The 27,201-nt window shown below is 44.6% G+C and overlaps 1 protein-coding gene across 1 annotated transcript in view; it reads left to right on the top strand.

Annotated features, from left to right (window-relative positions):
* The first annotated feature begins 638 nt into the window (after positions 1-638).
* LOC142582166 (TBC1 domain family member 5-like) overlaps positions 639-27,201 on the top strand; it is a 134,234-nt gene continuing 107,671 nt past the window's right edge. Inside the window, exons 1-5 of the mRNA XM_075691560.1 lie at positions 639-1,110; positions 4,682-4,778; positions 6,340-6,448; positions 21,769-21,858; positions 23,264-23,406. Of these exons, the coding sequence (XP_075547675.1) occupies positions 1,092-1,110; positions 4,682-4,778; positions 6,340-6,448; positions 21,769-21,858; positions 23,264-23,406 (458 nt within the window). The 5' untranslated portion in view covers positions 639-1,091. The remainder of the gene's footprint in view (positions 1,111-4,681; positions 4,779-6,339; positions 6,449-21,768; positions 21,859-23,263; positions 23,407-27,201) is intronic.

The following is a 27,201-nucleotide window of genomic DNA, read 5'->3' as shown; positions in this document are numbered from 1 at the left end:
TAGACGCAGCAGATTATCGATAATATCTAAAGTCGACATCAGAGTTACTCGCGGCGACTCTGTCGTTTGGTGTGATGCAAAAAACTTCAGGTTCTTTTGAATTGCATTCTGTTCTGTCGAGTTTAGCAGTTCCAAAAAATATTTGATGACCTGGAATGATTACAGTGTAACAAGTTTATAGCCCTTAGGAAATGCGCACGAAGTTCAAAGACGGTGGTCTGGTACACTATTTCGTCGTAGAATGCTCGCAAGGTATTACTAACACAAACAAAAAAGCAGGAGTAAAAACAAAGTGATAGGAAGGGCGCTGCACCCTCCCTAGCTATCACTTTGTCTCTTTCTCGTGGTTTTTCTTGTTTCACTGCTGTTTCATTGCTTTATTGCAGACATGTTGGCCCACAAGGCGAGCAGCATTTTCCTGGCACACAAATAAAAAACACGAGCAAAACGTGGCACGCTGCTGCACGCATCGGTGTCTCTGTCCGCCCGCACCATGGAGGGCACCGACAGTGTCGCGCGCGCCGCCCCGTGGGCGCGACAAAAAGGGGCCAGGTGCCGCGGCCGGAGTTTGACTACTGAAAATAATAGTAACTTTCGTTCACCCGCTCTCATTGCAGCTCCCGGAGACACTAGCGCCAGAGTTCCCTCTAGTAATTATTGTATGAAACTCTCTGGTTGGACCAGTGCCCACTGGTTGGACCCACTCTCCCAATCTATAGTAAAGGGCCTCTTCTCTGGCGGAAGTACGCGGCTGTGATTGTGTCAGGAGAATGAGATATAATTCTTGAAGCATTATCGGATAACTTGCGCTGTCCTTCTTGTTGACGTGTTCATGAAAACAAGTTACTTGGCGTGCCAACGGGTTGTGGTGCAAGTAGTTGTAAATCACATGACTGACCAACTGCTTTCCGGACGGTTTTTGTGTACAAACCATCCAGCGTGAGGCATACCCCATGGCTGGAGTCGACAGCCAATGACCTGCTATACAACGTAGGGCTTCTGCGTTGTAGCTTGAAGTTAACTTGCACTGTGCGTGTTTGCATTTGCAGCGTGTTGTCATGAGTAAGCAGCTGTGAGTTGCAGATACTGTGATGGATACCAGCTTACTAGGTAAGTCGGTGGGGACTACTTGTACTACTTGTGATGCTTCCTGTAGCTTCCGCATCAGAGAAGTGCTGCGTGCACTTTGCTGACGATCACTGCTTGCTCCCTGCACTGTTAACATGGTGTAGCAGATTAATGCCATTACCGAAAGGGAGGCCAAATTGTGTCGCTATGCTTATAGTTTTATTGGATCCGCATGCTTCTACCATTGCATACTGTCGTGAGTGCTTTTTTGTGCTGTCAGTGTTGCACGTACAGTCTACAGTAACGTTTCCTTTCCTGGGGAATACGTAGTATGTGTAACAACACTGAAACGCTCTTTTTTTCCCGCCTCACTGGTGTGCCTGTTGAACAGCAGGTGCTGCATAAATGTCATAAAAAGAACTATATTGAATCTAAATGTAGCAACTATGGCAGTAAACTTCGTCACGAAACGGAGCTTCTTCTTATATGTGTGTGTGTTCGTGGTTCTATAAACCGATATGGAGGTCTAGCCATGTAACGACCATGGTACTGTGTCAACCGCGTTTACAACGCGCTTAGGAGAGGGGGGGGGGGGGGGGTAAGAAAAGGGCAACGTATGACCGAATTATGGTATTCAGTAAAATTGCGGCGTATCACATCTGAAAGACTTTTCTTATTAGTTATTAACAGCAAACGAAAAAGAATAGGCAAACATTCGCAGCTAACTTTAATGCTTTCAGTGTGTTGCATTGCTATGGCATATCAATAACAATGCAAACTAGCTCTGCCTCTCAGTATTCATGCAATAGTACAAGCTCAGGGATGACCCTTACATGGTCCTGTTTTACAGGCTCACTCTTTGGTAGGGACATCTGTAATAATTTTAGATGTCTGCAAGGTGTTGCACAGTCTCGCCAAAGTCATAGGTTCAGTGTTGCGCCATATGCAGTAAAACTCAGAAATTGGAACAGCTTCATGCGCACGGCTGTTGTCACATGGAGCTACAAGAACATAAAATATTCCTTCGAAGCAGCATGTATACTTCACAACACAGTACCTCGCATAGGGGCTCTGGAAGTCTGGTGTTTTGCTGCCAAACACGAGGTATTGGTTTCTGTTCAAGGCCACTGTGGCTGTGTCTTCAAGTGGGATTCACAAATGCCTGAAGCATATGAAATCTATACCCGCCGGGGTGGCAAAGGCATTGCCCTGCACAGCACAAGGATATGGGATAAAATTCCGGCTGCTACATCCACACTTTGATAGGGGCTTAAATGATATTACGCGACAAAAAAATGACATGGACGTGAGAGAAGACGACACACCAAGCGCAAACTTTCAACTAAGTTTATTGTGCCACTGCGTCGATTTTATACATGGCAGGCAGCGTAGGCCGCGCATGCGCTTATAAGAAAGTGAAAGCCTTTGCTTCGTGTTGTCGACAAATTCGACTTCGCCCTGCCATCTGCTAGCCGCCTGGTTAGCTCAGATGGTAGAGCGGCTGCCCCGGAAAGGCGGTGGTCCCGGGTTCGAGTCCCAGACCAGGACGAATTTTTCTTCAACTATGAGGCTTTTCTTTCAAGGAACCCGTATGGGTTTCCTTTGTAGCAATTGCTACAAACGGGTTGATGTCTGATTTTCCCTTTATTCATTACTTCTCTCCACCTTGCGGGTTTCCGCAGAACTATTACGTCAAGAAAGTGAAGTGCAAATTCATGTAACATAGTTATGAGTCATGTGATGCCGCATCCAAGAAACTTAATTCTTTTTCTGTGAGAGCCAGAGATGGGAAGCTAATACACGTAGCACCTAATTTCGTGATCATCTGCGCTTCAGATATTTCACGGATGAGCTGCGTGCTGCCACGGAAAACAATCGTGCATTGATCCTCAAGAGGTTTGCATCCATGATCGCGACAGTGGATCGCCAAGAAACCACCAGAGCCGTTTTTTACATTGTTGCTGTGTTCGCGGAGCCGATCATTGAGGCAAAGCACAGTTTGTCCGATATATTTCTTCCCACATGAAAGCGGGAGGTTGTACACCACCCGGTGGACACACTCGACAAACTTGTTGCGGTGATGCTTTCTGCACTTATCGGAAGGGACGGCATTTGGATCCGTCAGCCTGCTGACACTTACTTTAGGGCGTATGCCGGGAGGGGCATCGGCGACTGACTTCTGCGTGCTGGATGGTGCTTCTCTTAAAATGCGTTCCACGACAGACACTAGCACCACCGTAGGATATCCAGCCAAGGACAAACGTAGAGTTTGCGTTTCAAAGCTTACGTCCACAACATGACAGCAAGACTTGCTAAGGGCATTCTTGAAGCGGGCCATTATCAGTTTGTGCTTCAAGAATGCCCTTAGCAAGTCTTGCTGTCATGTTGTGGACGTAAGCTTTGAAACGCAAACTCTACGTTTGTCCTTGGCTGGATATCCTAGGGTGGTGCTAGTGTCTGTCGTGGAATGCATTTTAAGAGAAGCACGATCCAGCGCGCAGAAGTCAGTTGCCGATGCCCCTCCTGGCATACGCCCTAAAGTAAGTGTCATACCTTACATGCACGGGATATCCCACAACTTGAAAAAGATGGCCCAAAGGGCAAATGTAAGAGTTGTTTTTTCTGCTCCCAACAAGCTCGGCAGGCTTTACAGTCTGATGGATCCAAATGCCGTCCCTTCCGATAAGTGCAGAAAGCATCACCGCAAAAAGTTTGTCGAGTGTGTCCGCCGGGTGGTGTACAACCTCCCGCTTTCATGTGGGAAGAAATATATCGGACAAACTGGGCGTTGCCTCAATGATCGGCTCCGCGAACACAGCAACAATGTAAAAAACAGCTCTGGTGGTTTCTTGGTGATCACTGTCGCGATCATGGATGCAAACCTCTTGAGGATCAATGCACGATTGTTTCCCGTGGCAGCACGCAGCTCATCCATGAAATATCTGAAGCGCAGATGATCGTGAAATTGGGTGATACGTGTGTTAGCTTCCCGTCTCTGGCTCTCACAGAAAAAGAATTAAGTTTCTTGGATGTGGCATCACATGACTCGTAACTATGTTTCATGAATTCGCACTTCACTTTCTTGTAAGCGCATGCGCGGTCTACGCTGCCTGCCATGTATAAAATCGACACAGTGGCACAATAAACTTAGTTGAAAGTTTGCGCTTGGTGTGTCGTCTTCTCTCACATCCGTGTCATTTTTTTTTGTCGCGCAATATCATTTAAGCAATGGATTACCAACTTGCGCGGAATGCTGCTCTCATTTGATAGGGCCTTGCACCATGTGCATTGGGTGCATGTTAAAGAACCCTAAGTGGTCAAAATGAATCTGGAGTCTCCCACTACGGCAGGCCTTATAATCAAATTGTGGTTTTCACCTGTAAAACCCCAGAATTTTTACCTAAATTTATGTGCACATCAAAGAATTACAACTGTTCAAGATTGATCTGGAAACTTCCATTACAGTGTCTATCAGTCAGCCATTATTGTGTAAATTAATGTTGAACTTCATTTTTTCCTGTCCAGAAACTGCAAATCGGTTGAAGCTTGCTTTCTAGAATGTAACTTTTTGTCTGTACATGCCATAATGACACATTGCAAATGTATCTTTCAGGTTTCGATTCCTTAGACACATTTTCCAGCCACTACACCAGCAATGGCTTCAGAGGAGCAGCTTCAGAGGCCTCTCAGACTTGCTCAAAAAAATACAGGTATACAATGCATTAAGCCGCAACTTGTAGATAATGAAGTAAACTTGTAATAAATTAAACATGTAGTTACTAAAATAAGTGCATTAAAAGGTACAGGCTCATAGGGTATGACTAAGTAACCAACTAGTCATCAAAGCTTTGTGGGGAAAGGGCCAGAAGTGACTGTTTCATAAAGGTGGGAAACCGCTTGTCAGAGCATTACATTAACTGTATCGATGTGTAAAGCATGTGCTTATATCAAAGGCATGTAGCTGAAAGCTCATCAAGAATTAGTGCATGTACAGCTGGACTTGCATTGATTTAAATTCCTTTGGACCACATATTTGTTTGAACTATGAGATTTATGAATTACTTGAAATTGAATGAGATGGTCCAGATCAAAATTATTGGCTACTATACAAAGATATACACACTAAACAGTTTCATACAAAATACAAGAATGAGTGTTTGCCCATTTCCAAGTTCCATGGTGAAGAAAAAGATTTTCTCTGCACACCAGAGGATATCTTAATAATAAACATGCAACCAGGGCAGTGGCATAATTTTTTACTAGTGCCCACTAGCACAGAGAGTAGTTTGGGCACTAGTCAAGGGTCCTTTTTGGCTGTTAACATTTAATCAATGTCTTCACATCGGCCATTTATTGCTTTTGACATTCTACCCTCAGAAATAAAAGTTCTTTGATTAACACCTTTGAATGAAGTGGTTTCCGTATGTGTAAAAACTAGATCTACTTGCAAACATTTACGATTTTATCCTAAGATGCCAGTTTTCTAGAGATTGCTTATGATTTCTGTATTGACACCAATGCAATTTTTCGTTCGCGCCCTGGCTAGGGTGAAACTGATCTTGGCAAAATGAAAATGTAGTCATCAATCAATTTTTCAAAGCTTGATGTTTTGGATCTGCTCTATTATTCAGACCTACTGGCAGCAATGCCACTGTCAGGGGAAATTTTGGCTGCCGTTGCATCAATATTTCATGAATAAATATCACAACCTTTTCTGTTTTTCTGTGACACATCTTTCTTGCTGCAGATATAGAGCAGCATACCCTTACATGGTGTTTCTGCAGCACAAAGCGAATCTTTATGAACAGTGTACATCTTGTGTAGAAGACAGTTGTTAGTATTTCTCTCCAAGTCTTAGTTCTTTTTCTTTGCTTTGACAGTAGCACTTTTTTTCATCTTAAGGTTGGCAGGTCTGCATAATAGTTAAACCAAATTATAATATTTGTTTGCATTAACCAGAAAATTGAATTATTGCAACTCAGTTGTTATTTGTTGCTGTTCTGTGTAGCCTATAATATTACCCATCCCTTTTACTTGCATGAGTGTAGAAAAGTTGATCTATTTCAATTAAGAAACAATCACAATGAAGGCAGCTGGTGACGTTAATAAAGGTGCATGTTGGGACAAAAATAGCAAATCTTTGTAGTTGGTCATAACAGGTAAGCACCATGTGTACATCTTGTTTTGGTATCAATGATGGATGATGGTCCTTGCTTTTCCTGTTATAACAGTTTCGATTTTGGTGCTAATTTTCTTTTCCTAATGCTTCAGTGAAGAGTGGTTCTCACTCTTTGAACAAGGAGATATCGCAAGAAGGCTGAAGGAAAAAGCACTACGTCTGGAGCTTGCAGATTGTAGGTTCAGAAGCATATGTTGGAAGGCAAGTGATGACTGCATCTTTTCGGTGGCACATGCTGCATGCTCTTCTTGCATGGTGCAAAACAGTTTACTTCAAAGGATTTGCATCTTTTTAGACTTCTCGAGAGCTTTTGATAAAGTGTGCCATCAATTGTTGCTTTACAAATTAATCTTAATCTTGATCCACATGTCTTTAGATGGATTCAATCTTTCCTTCTTAACGGCTGACAGTTTGTTTTCACTAACGGCACAACCTCGCCACTTACTAACAGCCTAACTGGCGTACCACAAGGATCTGTCCATGGACCACTTCTATTTTTAGTTTATATTAATGACCTTCCCTCCACCCTATCTTCTGCCATCCACCTTTTTGCTGACGACTGTGTAATCTTCCGGGAAATTCGTAACGTCAACGACATTAGTACTCTCCAGACCGATTTTAATTTGGTCTCTAACTGGTGCAAAACGTGGAAAATGCAATTAAATATTAACAATTGTAAGTTCATGCACGTTTGTTGCTTCTCTAACACTTCCCCTTCTTATTGTCTTAATGGCGTTCCGCTTGATTCCATAGCAACATATAAATATCTAGGCATACATATATCACCAAACTTAACATGGAATGCCCATACTGAATACGTTACTAATAACGCTAATCGCATGTTAAGATATTTACGTCGCAACTTCTCTGCTGCTCCCATCGTCCTTAAAACTCCTACTTTATAAATCACTAATACGACCTAAACTTGAATACACGTCATGTATATGGGACCCTGGGCATGAAAATCTTGTATCTTCTCTCAAACTTGCCCAAAATAACTCCATTCGCTTCATCTGTTCAAATGACAACCATACCGTAAGTATCACAGTCATGAAAACTAACCTTTCTCTTCCACCTTTAAAACCTTGCCGGAAAACCAGTTGCCTCACTCTATTCCACAAGATATATCATCACGTCATGCTCCACGACGATTTTATTTCACCAAAGAAATACATCTCCCATCGCATTGATCATTGGCACAAGGTTGGCATCAAAAAATGCAATACTAAAACTGGTAAAGCGCAGCATACAAAGGAAGAAACAAGCCGAGCCAGCCAGATAAAGGAACAGAGGCTCGGCTTGTTTCTTCCTTTGTATGTTGCGCTGTACCAATTCTAGAATGCAATACCAACTCGCCCAATCCTCAACCCTAGCAATACTAAAGCTTTTTTTTCAGAATGACAGAAAGCTGAGCTAGTTGGTAAGGATTCATTGTGCAAAAAGAGGCCATACCTCAGTCATACCTTCCCCAGACATCTGTTGAATGGAACCGCCTCCCTCCCTACATTGCAACCATTGAGGATAACCAACGATATTGTGATGCACTGACAACCTTTGTTTATTTTGGAGAATGTTGAAATAATGTTCTAACATAATTTACTGTATTGTATTGATTGTCTTTGTAACCTATATTACCCACTACCCTCTGTAATGCCTTTGGCCCTGAGCGTATATTAAATACATAAACAAATCAATCAATCAATCAATCAATCAATCTTCAGGCAGCGGCAAGAGATATTGACCAACCTTGATTGCTGGATTTGCCATGCTGCGATAGCCGCCACATAATCACAATTCCTGCATGCTCTGTTTTGGGACAGTAACAAGCTGCATTGCCCATGTGCTGTGTCGGATCCTGTACATGACACCAGCTGTTTCTAGCTTGACCAATTCTTGCTTGACTCGCTCGTGCAAAGCGTATGGCACTAGTCGCACGTTCATGAATACAGGGCACGAATCATCCTTCAATTCAATGCTGCATTTGAATCGTTTAATGGTACCAAAACCCAAGTTCAACACTTTGGGAAATTTCTCAGCAAGCGATGCCTCCTTATCAAACGCCTTTACAGACAAGACTTTAGGCCAACTTATTTTGATTTTGGAAAGCCAATCTCGGCCAAACAATGTGGGCATTCTTGCCCCCTGCGCTTCTTTCGCTATGACCAGTGGCAGTTCGAAGCATTGGTCTTGGTATTACACCTTTACATCCATGACACCTCACCTGCTGCAGGGACTGCCGTGCCATCGTACGTGGCTAAATTGAAATTTGCTTATCTGCAAGAGGCATTTGGAAAGTGTTTAGCAAACTCTACCTCTGACATTCTTGACACTGCTGCGCCCGTGTCAAGTTCAGTGGGTGCCACTTTATCAAGTAAAATGGTAGGCGTGCCTTCCTTCTGGTTCAAGTGACACAACGTGAATAGATTATTGTTGCACTCTTCACTCTCTACATTGTAGACAAGCTTGAATTTGCACATTTTGGCAATATGGCTCTTTTTCGTACACTTATAGCAGGTACTGTTCAGAAATTGGCAACTCGAAGGTGAATGCTGTCCTCTGCATCGATGACACATTAGTTTCGTTTCTTTCACTGACCCCTTTGCTTTTGCGAGGCTGGACTTGGTCAGCATTTCTCTCATTGGTGCTTTGCTCTTTTGCGCGACTTTCTATTTCCAGTGGATGTCTTCTGTTTCTGCAGGCGCTCCTTTGTCGTTGGGTTGCAGCATTTCTGTCGTGTCTTGCGTTGCCGCTTCCATGGCTATTTCTATGCTGCACACCCGTTACGATGTAACTTCGTCGTTTGGCATTGCCAACAGTCTGCACCATACTCCCCTTGGTACGTAGCCCAGAAACGAGCCGGTCCCGCAGAGCTTCGGTCAAAAAAGTGCGAAATTTACATGTTGCAGCGAGTTTCTTCAATTTGACTGTGAAATGTTCGACTGTCTCATGTGGCTCTTGCTTTTGCTGGGGAAAGCGATATCGTTCCATGACTAAGAAGTGCTTAGGAGTGTAATGCTTCTTCAGAACACCTACAACTTCCGTGAATGACAGCTTAGCTTGTCTTTTAGGCAACAGCAAACTCTGCAGCATGACGTACGCCTTCTCACCTATAGTCGTTAAGAAGACCAAGAGCTTCTTGTCCATGGCTATGTCGTTGGCCATGGCAAATACTTTGAACTGCTCCAGGCACACTTCAAATTTGCCATCATCTGGTTGGAACTCCGGTAGCTTCCCAACAGGGTAGCTATGCCTCTGTTCAGCCTGCTTGTGGTGGGCATCCTAGAAACCTGGCGCAAATCCCATTCTCGTCGCCACTTGTTGTAGCTTGACACCAAGCACTGGTTAGAAGATACTTTATTATCAAGGTGCATCCTGGCAGCCTCAACTCAACAAGAAGAGATAACATAACAATGCTTGGGTGCATATATAAGCATACTATTTCTTGGCACATGCGCAGCCAGCAGTAGCTTGTGAGCATACAAATATGCCATGAAAATTACTGGTGATGTCACAACACTTTTCTGCAGTGGTCGCTCTACAATCTGAGCTAACGAGGAGGTTAGCTGATCGCGGAGCGAGAGCAAATTAATCAACAACTTGAGGCACTCGGACACTGAATAATTTGCCCTCGCTCTGCGATCGGCTAGTCTCCTGGTTAGCTCTGATAATAGAGCGACCGCTACAGAAAGGCAATGGTCCCGGGTTCGAGTCCCAGACCAGGATAAATTTTTCAACTGCAAGTCTTTCTTTCAGAGAAGCCCATATGGGTTTCCTTTGTAGCTTCATCCTGCAATTTGGGTGAACGCCAATTTTTCTCTTTCATGTACTTTCCTCCACATTGTGGGCTTCCGCAGAACTGATTTGCCATATTCAGTGTCCCAGTGCCTCAAGTTGTTGATGGCAGCTTTGAGGGACAGCCTGTGGCTTTATGCCTCAGCACGGATGGAACTAGAGTGTGATACAATTCCAGTACACTCTAGATGGAACCAGCCCCAGGTGGACCAGTGAGCTTTCCGAGAGAAGGAATCAATGGAATGATTGGACGCTAATATGAACAACAGCACTTCAATAATAATTTCTGTTTGATTATGTTGCATAACAGCATTTTGAAGCCTCGAGGATGAGCGATCAATCCAAGTGAGGACCGTTCCAAATGATTCCGCAACTGGAGAGTCGCGACTTTTGGGGAGGGACGTGTTGTTCCTATAGCAAATTAATGCATGGAGGTTAATAACTTCTGCTTAACAAGTTCCTAGTTGTCATTCAATATAAAGTCCCAGTTTTTGGGCAGCCTGTAAATCTGCCAACTCGATTCAGGCAAGGAAATTAATTTTTTTGGACAGTCTTATCATATTTGCATCCCATTAAAACTGTGTGGTGCATGGTGGTATCACACTTGTCTCATTGAACAAACACAACAAATCTACATATATCTCTATGTGTATGTGAAGCATGCCATTCCTTTAATTACTTCATTACTGTCATTATGATCGTGTGCTTGATAACTGAAAGCAGCCGTTTACAATTTACAAGCTGCTCAGTTGAACTGGCGTGCAGTTGGGAACAGCGTTACATGCAGGTATGAAATATAAAATAAGTGTAACCTGTTTCCTTGGGAAATCAGACTGCAGGACAATTTCATTTTGTTTACATCCCTGGCAAAAGTAGGAGGACACCTCTACCTTGTTTTTTAGATTAAACAAGTTCTGGCGTTATTTGTGGCAATACCACAATTTGCTTATGAGGCACCCGGTTTAGTTTTCACCACTTGAGGTTCTTTAATATTCACCTAAATATAAGTACACAGGTGTTTTTCCATTTTCACCCCATTGAATTCTGTGGCCTGAATTGAATCTGCTAGCTTGAGTTTGGCAGCGCAATATCGTGGCCACTATATAGCTACTAATTAAGCTACTGTGCCGTCTTTTTTTTCTTTTTTTTTTCTTTTAAGCCTGGACTGGAGAAAAAAAACATGGCTTACAGGCCAAGGGTTAATATTTGGAAAGGCCAAATAAAAACTATTTTAGGTGCCCGAAGTCCGACCCCAATAAAAGACTCCGTAACCCTCATACCAATTATTCGGCATTGTATTGCACGAGGAAAACACACATATTTTTTCTGTCAGATTACTTCAGGTAAAACTGTCTGGAAGCCGGTTGGGGCAGATATGTTTTATTTGTTTAAAACTGCAAGCAGCAAGTTTACATATGTTTTTCTGTCTGCGTTTCGCAAGACGTGATAGAAAACTGTATGCACAAAAGTACACAAGAGACACATGTTGCTTGAAGAACAAGGAACATATCTGTTCCTCAAAGGAACGACAATAACATAGCAGAATGAAAGCTGACACTGCGGACGCAATGCGTGTAAGATCACCGTGCGGCATAAAAAAAAAGGAAAATAAAGAAAGACATTTATTTTTAAGACATAAATACGTAAGATTGATACTATGCGTTTAACCCTTTGAGGGTCGATTTTTTTCACCATATGCGACTGCCTAGGGTTGATTTTTTTTATTGCAGACTTCAATTCTTAGGGGCTTATTTCGAAAAAAAATATGCCGTAATTTTTTTTATGGTGACCATAAAGTGAAAAAAATATATTTTGCGTTGGTATATATGTACTCTTCATTCATGAATAACAACAATAAGAAAAGGAAGTAATCTTAAAAGGAAGAGGAACTTGGGAAGAGGACCTTAGTGTTGAAGCAATGAACGACAATCTTGTGGGCATCATTAAGGAGTGTGCAATGGAAGTCTGTGGTAACTCCGTCAGGCAGGATACCAGCAAACTATCGCAGGAGACTAAAGATCTGATCAAGAAACGACAATGTATGAAATCATCTAACCCTGCAGCTAGAATAGAACTGGCAGAACTTTCGAAGTTAATCAACAAGCATAAGACAGCTGACATAAGGAAGTATAATATGGATAGAATTGAACATGCTCTCAGGAACGGAGGAAGCCTAAAAACAGTGAAGAAGAAACTAGGAATTGGCAAGAATCAGATGTATGTGTTAAGAGACAAAGCCGGCAATATCATTACTAATATGGATGAGATAGTTCAAGTGGCTGAGGAGTTCTATAGAGATTTATACAGTACCAGTGGCACCCACGACGATAATGGAAGAGAAAATAGTCTAGAGCAATTCGAAATCCCACAGGTAACGCCGGAAGAAGTAAAGAAAGCCTTGGGAGCTATGCAAAGGGGGAAGGCAGCTGGGGAGGATCAGGTAACAGCAGATTTGTTGAAGGATGGTAAACAGATTGTTCTAGAGAAACTGGCCACCCTGTATACGCAATGCCTCATGACCTCGGGTGTACCGGAATCTTGGAAGAACGCTAACATAATCCTAATCCATAAGAAAGGGGACGCCAAAGACTTGAAAAATTATAGACCGATCAGCTTACTGTCCGTTGCCTACAAAGTATTTACTAAGGTAATCGCAAATAGAATCAGGAACACCCTAGACTTCTGTCAAGTAAAGGACCAATCAGGATTCCGTAAAGGCTACTCAACAATAGATCATATTCACACTATCAATCAGGTGATAGAGAAATGTGCGGAATATAACCAACCCTTATATATAGCTTTCATTGATTACGAGAAAGCGTTTGATTCTGTCGAAACCTCAGCAGTCATGGAGGCATTACGGAATCAGGGTGTAGACGAGCCGTATGTAAAAATACTGAAAGATATATATAGCGGCTCCACAGCCACCGTAGTCCTCCATAAAGCAAGCAACAAAATCCCAATAAAGAAAGGCGTCAGGCAGGGAGATACAATATCTCCAATGCTATTCACAGCGTGTTTACAGGAGGTATTCAGAGACCTGGATAGGGAAGAATTGGGGATAAAAGTTAATGGAGAATACCTTAGTAACTTGCGATTCGCTGATGATATTGCCTTGCTTAGTAACTCAGGGGACCAATTGCAATGCACGCTCACTGACCTGGAGAGGCAAAGCAGAAGAGTGGGTCTAAAAATTAATCTGCAGAAAACTAAAGTAATGCTTAACAGTCTCGGAAGAGAACAGCAATTTACAATAGGCAGCGAGGCACTGGAAGTCGTAAGGGAATACATCTACTTAGGGCATGTAGTGACGGCGGATCCGGATCATGAGACCGAAATAATCAGAAGAATAAGAATGGGCTGGGGTGCGTTTGGCAGGCATTCTCAGATAATGAACAGCAGGTTGCCGTTATCCCTCAAGAGAAAAGTTTATAACAGCTGTGTCTTACCAGTACTCACCTACGGGGCAGAAACCAGGGGGCTTACGAAAAGGGTTCTACTCAAATTGAGGACGACGCAACGAGCTATGGAAAGAAGAATGATAGGTGTAACGTTAAGGCACAAGAAAAGAGCAGATTGGGTGAGGGAACAAACGCGAGTTAATGACATCTTAGTTGAAATCAAGAAAAAGAAATGGGCATGGGCAGGACATGTAATGAGGAGGGAAGATAACCGATGGTCATTAAGGGTTACGGACTGGATCCCAAGGGAAGGGAAGTGTAGCAGGGGGCGGCAGGAAGTTAGGTGGGCGGATGAGATTAAGAAGTTTGCAGGCACGGCATGGCCACAATTAGTACATGACTGGGGTTGTTGGAGAAGTATGGGAGAGGCCTTTGCCCTCCACTGGGCGTAACCAGGCTGATGATGATGATGATGATGAATCTTAAGAGAACAAAAAATTTTATGCATTTTTATACACATAGTTCACGGCCTTGAAAATGCGCACACGAGAGTATTTTGCAAGACTCAAATGTTCCTGCTCTTACACTGATATCTAATATGTACATCCATAGCGTAATCGAACTGCATAGGTGCGCGCACTCAAGAAAACTGTGTGGTTGTGTGCCCATCAAAAAGCACAACATGTGACAAACTTCCGCTAATATTCACCTTATCGCCAACCAGGGGCAATTAGTTTTCACGAGTGTAAAAAAAAAAAACAAGAAGCAACGGAAACGCATGCACGGCGGCATCCTTCCTATGCACACCCTCGTGAGCACTAAACAAGTGAGAAAGAGGGGGTAGCTCTTTGAGCGATTAGTAACGAGATAGCCATCAGTTTTGCAAGCGCAAGAAGCCGAAACTGCCCGCAGGACAAACCCCGAACCTCCGCTGCTCGCGCGTGCACCAATGCGCGAGCAGTAGTACATAGACGTGCAGGAGCAAACTAGTTCTAAAACAAACCATTCAACAAAAACTGAGAGAGGGAGGCGTTCGAAAAAAATTCCCGGTATTCCCACATAGTGGCAGCACATGACAGAATAGAAAAAGTTAGGAATTTGGCACGCTTTTTAAACGTACAGACAGCGGCGTAAATATACGGCATCGACCATTTTTGGACTTGTTCCCGGCGCCGTATATTTACGTCATTGACCCTCAAAGGTTTAAGGCTAGATGTGCTTGGCGTTTTATATGAATGCACAGAAAGAGACAATGGCCGAGCGGGACGAGCTCGAGCAACAACAACAACTGTTCTCCTCCTCTTTGTCTTCTGCTGGCACCCGTATTTTTCGCTACAATCACTCCCCGGCGAAAAAGGAGCCATCCTGGCGACTTATGGAACAGGCAGCACTGGTGGGTCGTTGTGCGGCTTTGGTTGGTTGACATGAACAGTTGCATGTTTGCGGCGCCGTTGGTCCATAGATGGCGGAATAGGTTCAATGACGTAGTTGACTGGGGACATCTGTTGTAGAACGCAGTAAGGGCTGTCATACTTTTAGCTGAACTTAGTAGAAAGGCCAGGAGTAGAGGAAGGAATGCGGATCCATACCAGCGTGCCAGGTGAATGTGATGGAAAAGTCAAGCTTGCGTCACGGCCATGTTTCTGGCTGGCCTGGTCTTGCGCGGTATTGTGCCATACCACGTGCCCATCATCGAGCCGACAGGAGCTGCCATACTATGTACACTACGTGGCTAACATGAGGCGATGGAAGCTGCCATACTATGTGCATCACGTGCATATCAGCGAGGCGACGGGAGCTCTCACTTCTCCGCGACGAGTCAACAATTCAACACGGGAGGCGACTTCAAGAAGCGCCCAGCCTTCTCCGTGACGAATCAAGAATTCATTGGGGGCAACGGCATCACCCTGCCTCGCCTGGTTCCTGCCGACGAGAAGTCACCAAACTGGTTCCTGCCGACGAGAAGTTACCAAAGGGATTTAAGGGAGAGCCAGCCCATTGTGAGAAGACAGAGTCGCTTCCAGCCGCCCAGTCAGTCTGATGCGCTCTTGCAGCTACATGTAGTCTATCATCCACTATCTGTAAATATTGTATAATGTTTTTCGTTTCTTCTTCGTCTGCGGAAAGAGTCTGTCTTTCGTCCTCCAGCCCGAAGTCACAACAGCGGTAAGTGAGCGAGCGATCTGACGACATTCTTAGGCATAAGGGCTGGCTTCAGATAGGGTCGTAGATTTGGAAGTGTCGGAGTGACACAAAAGAATTGTGACCATAAAACTAGGAAGGTTCGTGACCATAAAGAAGGAAGAAGGGAGAGAATCCCGTGGTAGACTGAGTGGCACTATTGTAAACGTATGTGACAAAGGGGAGGATACGGTCCTAGTTAGTGTGGTCAGCGGAGACATACATGGCAAACATGTCCCCGAGAGTATGATTAAAGCGTTCAGTCATACCCTATTGGTTTGCGGATGATAGGCACTTGTAGTTCTATGGACATTGTTGCATTCGCGAAGGAGGGCTTTTACAGCTTCGGATGGAAATGAACGATCACGGTCACTCAGTAGCTCGCGAGGCGCACCGTGTCTAAAAACAAGGTTGCAGTGGATGAACAAGCCGACTTCATGTGCTGTGGCCGCCAGGAGTGCTCAAGTTTCAGCGTAGGGCGGGAGGTGGCCCACGGCGGTTGCCATCTGGGGTGTACGGTAGAGGGCCGTACAAATCAATGCCGATATGGTCCAAAGGCTGGGAGGGACAAGGCAATGGTTGAAACGGCCCTGTTGTCTTGTGAGGTGGGCTCTTTTGGCACTTAGAGCACGAGTAGACGTACTGCTGAATGGAGAGGTACATTCCTCGCCAGCAGTATCGAAGCTGTAAGCGTGCATACGTATTTAGCACACCGGCATGGGCGCACTGCGTATCTGCATGAGAAGAGGCACATACGTCGGAACGTAAATGGCGAGGAATCACTAGCAACCATTTACAGCCATGAGGTAGACAATTGCGGTGGTACAGGAGATCTTTGCGGGTGGCAAAGTGGCGAACAGTGTGACGAAGTGAGTGGTCGGTGGTGCGTGGTGACGGTTGATATAAATACTCTAAAAGAGAGCCTATCCAAGGATCCCTGCCATGCCCTGCTGGCATGTCAGCGAATGTAAGAGACGAAGAATCGTAGCTGGAGACAGACAGAGTGCCATGCTCATCGGGCAGTAGTGAGCGTGAAAGAGTGTCGGCATCCGAATGCTTACAGCCTGACTGGTAGACACCATGGATGTCATACTCCTGTAGATGAAGCGCCCAACGAGCTAGGCTGCCAAATGGGTCTTTTAATGATGACAACCAGCACAGGGCGTGGTGATCGGTTACAACGTCAGATGGATGGCCATATACATAAGGGCGAAATTTGGTGATTGCCCAAACGATTGCAAGACATTCTTTTTTCGATGACTGAATAGTTAGTTTCCGCTTTGGTGAGAGTGCGGCAGGCATAAGAGACGACGTACTTTTCGAAGCCAGACTTATGCTGGGCAAGAATAGCGCCGAGGCCTACTCCACTAGCATCCCTGTGGATTTCAGTAGGAGCGTCCAGGTCAAAGTGGCGTAGGATAGGTGGGGATATCAAAAGATGGCATAATATGGTGAACACGTCTTCAAAAGCAGTAGACCATGCTGAAATGTCGGGGCTGTTGGCAAGCAGCTGCGTTAATGGGGCGATTATGGATGCGAAGTTACGCACGAATCAACAAAAGTATGAACACAGGCCTAGAATGCTACAGGGTTCTTTCAGTATAGATGGTCTGGGGAAGTCGGCAACGATGCGAAGTTTTGCAGGGTTGGGAAGGACACCATCCTTGCTGACAACATGGCCTAAGATGGTAAGCTGACGGGCGACAAAGTGGCACTTCTTCAAGTTAAGGTGCAGTCCAGCGTGTGAAAGGCAAGTCGATGCTTGCGAGGCGGGTCAGATGGGAGCCAAAGTCCTTCAAAAAGACAACAACATCGTCCATGTAGCAAAGACACGTGTGCCATTTGAGGCCTCTTAGAATATTGTCCATGAGATGTTTGAAGGTGGCAGGCGCATTACAAAGGCCAAACGGCATCACATTAAACTCATATGGACCGTCTGGGGTTACAAACGCAGTCTTCAGATGGTCAGCTTCATTCATAGGGACCTGCCAGTATCCAGATTGAAGGTCCAAAGAGGAAAAGAACTTTGCTCCTTGTGAGCAGTCAAGAGCGACGTCAATTCTGGGCAGCGGATAGACATCTTTTTCGCGAGATCTTGTTAAGGTGCCTATAATCAACGCAAAATTTGATGCTACCGTCCTTTTTCTTCAACTGGGGAGGTCCAACGGCTGTGTGAGGGCTGAATAACACCACGATGAAGCATGTCATCAATCAATGACGCGGTGTTCAGCATGAGAAACTCGGTATGGATGCTGGCGCAGGGGTGCATGAGTGCCGGTGTCAATTTCAAGAACGATGGTGGATGTGTGGCCTAAGGAAAATTGCTTATGATCGAATGACATCCGAAAGTAGTCGAGCAGCTCCAAGAGTTGGGCACGCTGGGCAGGTGGGAGTTTGGAGCCAGTTGCCGGAAGGAAGGCCTCTAAGGAAGACGAATCGGCGCTGGTCACAGAAGTAAGGCTGTCGACGAGAAGACTTAACATATCATCAGGCAGTTGAGTAGAGTAGACGAAATCGATACCGTCAAGCCGACCTTTACATTCGCCATGGAATAATGTGGCTGTGGGAGAAAATCGATTCGGGACATAAATGGCACTGCAAGGGTTTTCGACTGCGAGAACTGCAAAAGGGAGGAGGAAGTTTTTGCGAGACGTGAAGACTTTGAAGGGCGCAAACAGGACGGTGGAAGAGGGAGCATAGCTGCAAGAAAGTGGTACAAGAACAGAAGACAAAAGAGGTATGTCAGTATCCATGGCGATGACCACTCAAGAAGAAGATGGCTTGTCAGATGAGGCGTCACACATCGGCGACAACTCACATTCGGCATGCGCACAGTCAACAACGACATGGTTAATAGCAAGAAAGTCCCAACCCAAAGTAACATCATGCGAACATGGGGGAAAAAACGACCAATTTGGCTATGCACAATATGTTTTGAATGACAAGGCGAGCTGTGCATGCCACTGAAGGTTGAATGTGGTTTGCAGTTGTGGTACGCAAGGAGACATCGGAAAGCGGAATTGTGATCTTTTTTAACTTGCAGCACAGTTCTCCACTAAGAACAGACACAGCGGCTCCAGTATCAATGAGTGCTTGCACGGAAACACCTTCGATAATCATAGTTGTTTCGTTCGCAGGTAAAAATTGAGGCTTTGAAATTGTCGACGCGAGTGCAGTTCTTGCCTCCGGAACTGCGATGGCTAGTTTGCCGCTTGAACGGGTGGGAGGTGATGAAGCATAGGGGACAGTGAATGGCGACATGGGGAGGGCGACCGATGTGTGCCGTAGCCAAGTCAATTCAGTGAGCAGGTGTCCATCGTTGTGTGGGAGGAGATCGGGTGGGGTGGCTCAGGACGTAAGTAGCCTTGATGTTCTTCACGCAGACTAGTACGGAAGCCACGACGACGACAGAAACGAGCGACATGGCCAGGTAGGCAACAGAAGTAGCAATAGTCCTGTTGTCTGGGGTGCCCCAAGGATTAGTGGATGGCAGTGCGGGATTGCGAAATAATGGCAGGTTCAGGTGGACAGGCGCACGCGCAGCGTAGAAGTCGATTGCAGGTCGACCAGGATCCGTACCGAGCAGCATTGCTGGTGACTGCATGCGTGCGACTTCAGCATAGGTCAGAGGAGCACAAACAGGCGGATGCTGGTAGGAAGTTGGTAGTGCCTCAGAAATTTTCTCCTCTATGGCTTGCCATATCGTGGGAGCAAGTGCCTGCACGGAGTCTGGGACGTGGGGAACAAGGGACAATTGACGTGCCACTTCTTCTCGGACAAACTGCTGAATTTGCTGCATTAACATTGAGGTGTCAATAGCAGCAGTGCTGACAGTTCATGCTGACATGTTGGCCATGTCAGAGCTCGGGAGGCGTGTAGAGATCGCTGTTTCCGCAACTCATCGTAGCTTGGGCAGTACTGAACAATGTCTGACACTTTGAGGGTTTTAGGCAATGAGCATTTGCAAGGCATCATCCTTGATCCCCTTCTTGATGTGTCGTATTTTATCAGGTTCGGACATAGCAGGGTTGATGCGACAGCAGAGGTCGACAATGTCCTAAATGTAGGATGTAAAGTTCTTGCTGGATTGCTGGGCGCGACCGCGTCAGCGCTTTTCTGTGCGGAGCTTGCGAACAGCGGGTCAGCCGAAGACTTCCGCAAAGCTCGTTTTAAAGGAAAACTAGTTTGCAATATCAGCTTCGTGGTTGTGGAACCATAGCTGTGCCAAGCCCGCCAGGTAAAAGTTGACATTGTTAAGTTTGTTGCCATCATCCCCTTTATTGTGGGTGCTCACCCACTCATACGGAGTGAGCCAGTCCTCAACGTCGTGCTTGTCGGTGTCGTCGAAAATGACAGGGTCTCGCTGTCTTCGTACTCTGGAGCAGGTGACCACCGGTGACGCGGTAGCACCTAGCTGAGGCACGTCGGCAGGCATGGCCAAGACGGGGGGTAGAGTCCAGGTATGGAGTTCCAGATTGAAAAAGGGAACCAGCATGCACCACCATTTGATAGTATGTGTTTAAGGCTACATGCGCTTGGCATTTTATAGTGAATGCACAGAACGAGACGACAGTCGAGTGGGGCGAGCGCAAGCAACAACAACAACCGCCCTCCTCCTCTTCGTCTTCTGCTGGCACCTGTATTTCTCACTACAAGATATGTAATTAAATAAGCCACTTGTCTGGTCCACTCACAAATACCAGCACGGGAAATAGTACAAATGATCTTGCCGAGCATTGTCACCAACAGTTTCCAATGGCGTGGCCTTGACGTGGCTTAATCCACTTCGATCGCAACACCGGCACAGTATTTTTCAACATCGAGCACCTCACTGCAAAGGATGTGCCGCCCCTGCTGCTCGTCCCACTCCACTTTATTCTAGTACAGTCTAGTACTTGCACATTTTGAAATAGGAGAGTCCTGCTGTGAGTGGCACTTTGAGTCAACTCTCCACGAAGTTTGAAAGCATGCAGGTAGATAGCTCAGGATTATCAATAAAAAAGGAATATATTGCATTTAAATGTAAGCAGAGATCAAACATGATACGTTTTTGCAACTTTCTCCGACCAAAGACAGTCCACGTCATAGAAATGTGATTTGTAATGTCTTAGGTACAATGGTTTGGGTGTGAAATTCAAGAATGAAAGTTGGACCTTTGTTTTCTCTGCCATTGTTAATCAATATACAGTAGACTTCTGTTAATTTAACTCCCGTTATTTAGATGTTTCGGTTAGTTTGATCTTGACTGGAGGTCCTGGCCGGCACCCATGCACTTCTATGGGCCAAGCTTTCGTTATTTCGATCCTTAAGTTGGTTCTGACTGGATAATTCGAACATGACCAGTCAGCGCACTGGTGCCTGACCCCCATGGTGTCCCCAATAGTAAGCCCTTTAGAGTGGCAGCATCTGTCTTGGGAAAGCTTAGAAGACGGCGAATGCGTTGAACGCACATCATCCTCCGTCGAAAACGCAAATTTTTTGCCTCCAATGGGAAGCTTTTCAAGCAATAATGGTAGCTCACTATGTCTGATCACAGTATTTATTTAATCCTAACGTGCAACTTTCTTTTTCTTTCTTTAGAAAGGAATAAGTGTGTTTTTATGCTTTGCTGCATAGCATGGCTGTATTGCGGAGAAGCTGATTTTAAGAACCGTATCTCGAATCGTGACTTTAGGAAACTGGCTGTGACTGTGCAACACATATTAAAAAATTGTGTGCAGATTAGATTTCTGCTTTGTTTACAAGCTTTAATGATGTCTGTACAATATTTTTCTACTTTGAACACATAGAAACGGATGCACATTTGATTCATGGCTATGTTCGAATCGGGCAACTACTGCCAAATCTTGTTTAATTTGACCCACCAGATAATTTGATCAATTTCTTCAGTTTTGTCAGATTTAAACAGAAGTCGACTGTAGCTGCAAATAAAGCTTTGAAAACGTGTTCTAACAGCTTAAGCTGATTTTTACATTTCCCTCTAGGCGTCTAAAGGGGTAAATACTCAAGATGGCTATGCAGGTCATGTGGGGATCTGCTCACCACAATTCGACGCCTTAAAGCATCATCACATTTTGTTCAGTGGGGGAAATTAATTGCATATTCTTAAGACACACATATTCCTCTCTCCAAACTTTTGCTATTCAGATATTCTTGGAATGCCTGCCAGACTCCAGAAATGATTGGATCATTGCAACCAGAGCAATGAGACACAAGTATGAATCACTGTTGGCTAAGGTAAGTGGACTTATTGTTTATGCCTCTTACAGTTCACTTTCAGTTTACTATAGCTGCCTTGTTACCATCTTGATAGCTTGTTCACTTACTGTGGACAAATAGCACTGCCATGGGTGAGAATAGTATGGCAACTTATTGTACTGGTGGACTTGAATCTGACATCTTGTGCTATCATGGTAGCATCCTTGTTGCAATTTTTTGTTCTTCAAGGCCACGTAGTACCTTGCGTAATGATCGCACCCCTGAATTTTGTCGTCAAAGTTCAATTTGTTTGCTTTCCTGTGTAATGATCGCATCCCGAACTTGCTGCAGCGATATGTCGTGAGCCAAGTCTAGCTAATAATGATCGCACTTAGCATCTGTCGAATGCTACGCAAATGACTCAAGACATACCATGCGATCTGCACACACCCAACATTCTTAAGCAGATGCCCCATTTCATTCCTTCCATCACTTTCTGTACTTCCATCTATAAAAAAGCTACAACCAAACTTGCCTTGGCTTTATTATTTGTAGGCTTTATAATGGCTGTGGTCAACAACAACAAAAGAGGCGCCTTTCGATTCTTTTCGTCTGCACTCGTAGGCGCGCAACAAATCGCGAGCAGTAACAATAGCAGCCACGTTTACACCGATAAGTTAGAAGTGTACCCTATTCATACGCCGATGCTGTGTCACTCAGCTAAGATACTCGCCCACCCTTAGCGGAAACGTGCCATATTATGATAGTAGTGAAGGTTAATGCTGCAGTTTCTGCAGCATGCCCGCCATGTGTTTCTATGTCACTGGCAGCTAAGCGCGCCCACCTCAGTTTCTGTCCCCTCAAAGTGGACATGGCTATGTTATTGCCACAAACTTGCCGATATTAATGACATCATTTATTACTGATATGGAAGAAACTGTTTCAATGCGCGTAGTGTACTCATGAGAAGAAAAAAAAAATTGCATTCGCCTCGTTCGGCTTGCTCCGCCAGCCGCCATTTTTGTTTTGGTGTCCCGCAATGTTACAGCGGCAGCCACCTGTTTGTTGACCTGTGGTCATCCTGCAGCAAATGCTGGATGAACAAAATTTTTTTCTTTTTGTGGAAAATTTAACCCGCAGAATGATCGCACCCCTGAATTTGCATCAGTTATTTTTTTGTCAGAAAAGTGTGATCATTATGTGAGTAAATGCGGTATTTTGTAGTTATCCTGCAGCCATGTGGTGGGATTTGCTTTTCCTAGGATAAGGGTACCAGAGACAAAGAAAGCAGCTGTAAGAATCAGCCAACACACTGTTGGCATGCTCCACTGTGCATTATGATGCAGATGAGCAGCGCTTAAACTTAGTGGAAAAGGCTCTTGCCTTGTAATCAGTACATTTAGAATGTGGCTCAGCAGTAGGGGGCTTGTTTCATTTTGCCCAGACATGTCATAATCCAAGAATGGAACTGGAAGACCTTGACTTGGCTTACAACAATCCCCTATCACAAGATGAGAAAAGCCCATGGAACCAATACTTTGAGGACAGCGAATTGCGAATAATGATCAAGCAGGATGTGATAAGAACGTAAGTGCTGCTGTTCTCTGCTTTTTTTTCCCGCCCTTACATTAATGTACGCATCATCTGCTATGCTCCTACTCGTAGCGTGGCCCAACGAGCATAGCAAACACCCAAACAAGCTGAAGAGAGTGCCAAAACGACATGATGTTCTGCTCCCACACAACCACCTTCTCTCTCACGATGTCAGGAGACATACAGGTCCTGCAAAACAAACCAAACCTGGTTTATAGAAAAGTAATTATACTAAGTTATTCAGGGTCTTCTCAGGCCTGCCAGTATTTCTTCTAGCATTTTGAGGTCCAGGACCTTTACTTAATGGGGAAAAAAAAAAGAAAAAGAAGCATTTCGTCACAGAATTCACTTCCTTAAATTGGAATGCTGATGATTGAAACCCTTTGCTGTAACCATACTATGAATTTCAGCTTGCTGCCAGCATTTGGCAGTGAGCAGAAATTCCATTCACATGCTTTTTTCTCCCTGTAATATTATTTCACATGTGTTATTATATGCTTGTTTTAAGTACCTACTTGGCATTGTACAAAAGTACTTAAAATGTAAATCATAGTGCTTATTGGACTGCACTGCTGTTGCAAGCGTGGGATTAATCAGCATCTTTGGTTTGGGATCTTCTTTGGAGAACCACCTTGAAAATAAAGCATCTGGCTATCAGTGTTCCATCTGTTACAAAAATTTAGTCTGCACCACAGGTCAAGATAACTTTTTTAATAGCGGAAACTTTTCTTTTTCCTGCGGCCACATTATGTCATGAAGATCAGCCATGTCCCATGCTCTGCTGGCTAACGCAGCTGATGTACCACTTGTAGCAGGCATTTAGTAGCTTTATGAGCTCCACCATGGCCTCCATGATAGCACTGAGGTGCACTGCTGCAAGCATTCAGTGGCACACTCTGCACACATGGTTCATACCCATGTAGTGCTTGGTGTACTGTACCACGTGCTGCAGTTAGCATCAGCTAGCGCAAGACGGGTAATTGGAGATCGCTGAGAAATGCCTTTGTCCTGCAGTGGACATAAAAATAGCCATATGATGTGCTGGTATCACTCATACAGCATTTTCATTTACTTTCTGTATGTGATTAAAAAATAAATGCACGAGGTATTATGGCAAAGTCAAGCATTGTTTTGAATCCCTAATTCCAAGAAAGGTCCATTTGCACAACCAAGACTGTGTTATAGGACAAGCTGTGTTGAAGACGAGCCAAGTCTTTCATGCCCCTAATAGCATGATGGCAGCCTCTATAGTGGTGGTCCCAAAAAAAAAGGGAGGGGGGGGGGCATCATCATAATCATCATCAGCCTGGCTACACCCAGTTGAGGGAAAAGGCCTCTCCCATATTTCTCCAACTACCCTGGTCATGTGCTAATTGTGGCCATGTTTTCCCTGCAAACTTCTTAGTCTCATTTGCCCACCTAACTTTCTGCTGCCCCCTGTTATGCTACCCTTCTCTTGGAATCCAGTCCGTAACCCTTAATGACCATCGGTTATCTTCCCTCCTCATGAGATGCCCTGCCCATGCCCATTTCTTTTTCTTTATTTCATCTAAGATGTCAATAACACGTTTGTTCCCTCACCGAAGCTGCTCTCTTCTTATCCCTTAATGTTGCACCCGTCATTCTTCTTGTCCTGAATATAAGTAGAACCCTTTTCGTAAGCCTCCAGATTTCTGCCCCGTAGGTGAGTACTGGTAAGACAGAGCTGTTATACACTTTTCTCTTGAGGAATAATGGCAACCTGCTGTTCATGATCTGAGAATGCCTGCCAAACGCACCCCAGCCCATTCTTATTCCTCTGATTATTTCAGTCTCATGATCGGGATCCGTGGTCACTACCTGCCCTAAGTAGATGCGTTCCCTTACCACTTCCGGTGCCTCGCTACCTATCATAAACTGCTGTTCTCTTCTGAGACTGTTAAACATTACTTTAGTTTTCTGCAGATAAATTTTAGTGCAGATGGGTGAAAATAGCCTGCTGCTCTTGGAAAAGAGCATGTATACAAATGTTCCTCGGCACACAACAAAAGCAGGGGAAAGGTCCGTGGAGTGTGGATGGCCACAGCTTGGGCAGAAAGAACCATTCATGAAGTCGGTGACAGAGACCAGCAGGTAGAGTTGGTGCCTTGCAAAGGCTCCCACCAGGTCACACCTGCCTGAGCAATGTTTGTGTTTGGCAACACAAATGATATTCTATTTAGTGAGTATTACGATTCGCCCAAGGACGATGCGTTGGTGACGAATGGTGCTATGGGAGGCTATTGATCAACAATATTGTCATGTTGTAGTGGCAGTGAGCAACCACAGAGCAAAACAAGTAAAACTCGGCATAAGGATAGTGGCGAGCACACTCATCAATCGTCGAAATCTGATCAGCGGGTCAAGCACGTCGGCTTTTAGTATGCATGAATTGTCAAAGGTCCCAGCATAATCACTTGTGCTCGCATACTTTCTAGAAAGTACAACACTATTTGCGTTGCACGTACACTCTGATTACAAGGTTTGGCAACAACACATGCAACAGATAGAATCAACTGCAATTAATTATAATGTTCTGATACATGCAGGTGGCATCTTACACTGAGCGATAATACTTAACATTTGTTAGCTTGTAAAAAGCGGTCACTGGGAAAAGGAAAACAAAGTACGTGTGTCAATATGCTAAGTCCTTTCGTTGTCTGAGCGCTTCAAGAAGCAAAGGAGGTGCCCTGCCTCTAGCAGCAGAATGTTGTGGTCCCACCTAAGGCACCTCTGTCTTGCATTCTGGATTGTGTTTAACCAGCTGCATTGTGTCAGTCACGAGTTGCCTGTTGGCAGAACTCTGTTAAGTGAATAATTGGAGGCTTTGCTACTCCTCATCAAGCCGTTGTTGCTATTTGTGGCGCAAGAAGTTTTGCACTTTTAACACTTGACCTAATCATTGACCTCGCTGTGGAAGAAAGGATTCTGAAAATATTGTAACTTGCCTGTATAGGGCACTTAGAAACATTCTGGAGGCCTTGAAATATATAAAGCACCCTTGCTACCATTTATTACTCACTCTTGTGTCTGACATTCATCATGTAAATAAACTTGCTAAGGAGCATCTCGCCACTGCCTACTCCCTCAACACCAGACGGCTGCGACCAGTCTCCTGTGCTCCTGTTGCCAGGGGTCTGTTGCCATAGGCTGTTATTTATAACAGAATGTGGAGTTTCCAAGCTTGACAGCTTTGCAACGCTGTTTTTCAGCCTCATCCACAGGCTGCATTTCTCCCCCTCATCCGCAGGAACTAAGCACGAGTGCAAAGGCTTTTTGAGAACGGCCGAGAAAATTGCACGCCTTCATAGATTTTGCTCTCTCTCTCTTTCACACACACATAAACATGCACACACACCTTGTTTGCTTTTGCTCCGTACAGTAGCAATGTCCTGGACTGCCACTGATCCTTTATTAAACTCTTGTGGACAGCAGCACAAAATTTTCTTCTGGGTAATATTGTAACAATCTGAATGATGCAAAACAAATTCTATAATATTTTCTTGTGTGCTTTGTTTTGCATTGCTCTTGTGCTTGTCCTGTGCTATCATTGTTACACTTCCACTTCTCAAGCTCACAGTGCTATTACACTATTCTTTTGTTGGTGATATTATAGCTACTTCTGGCAAGCCAGACCTATTACATAAAACTGCTCTCTGCCTGTAGTAGTCTTTTGAATTGTCAAGATTACAGCCAGTTTACCTTTAAAAGTATGGTGTCACTTGATATGGTAAAGGCCAAATATAAAAAACATTGGTCAATCTGACATTG

Source organism: Dermacentor variabilis, chromosome 5 (assembly GCF_050947875.1).
Source record: "Dermacentor variabilis isolate Ectoservices chromosome 5, ASM5094787v1, whole genome shotgun sequence".
Lineage (NCBI taxonomy): Eukaryota > Metazoa > Arthropoda > Arachnida > Ixodida > Ixodidae > Dermacentor > Dermacentor variabilis.
Note: the sequence above shows the minus strand (reverse complement) of the source record. Positions and strands in the feature narration are given on the sequence as shown.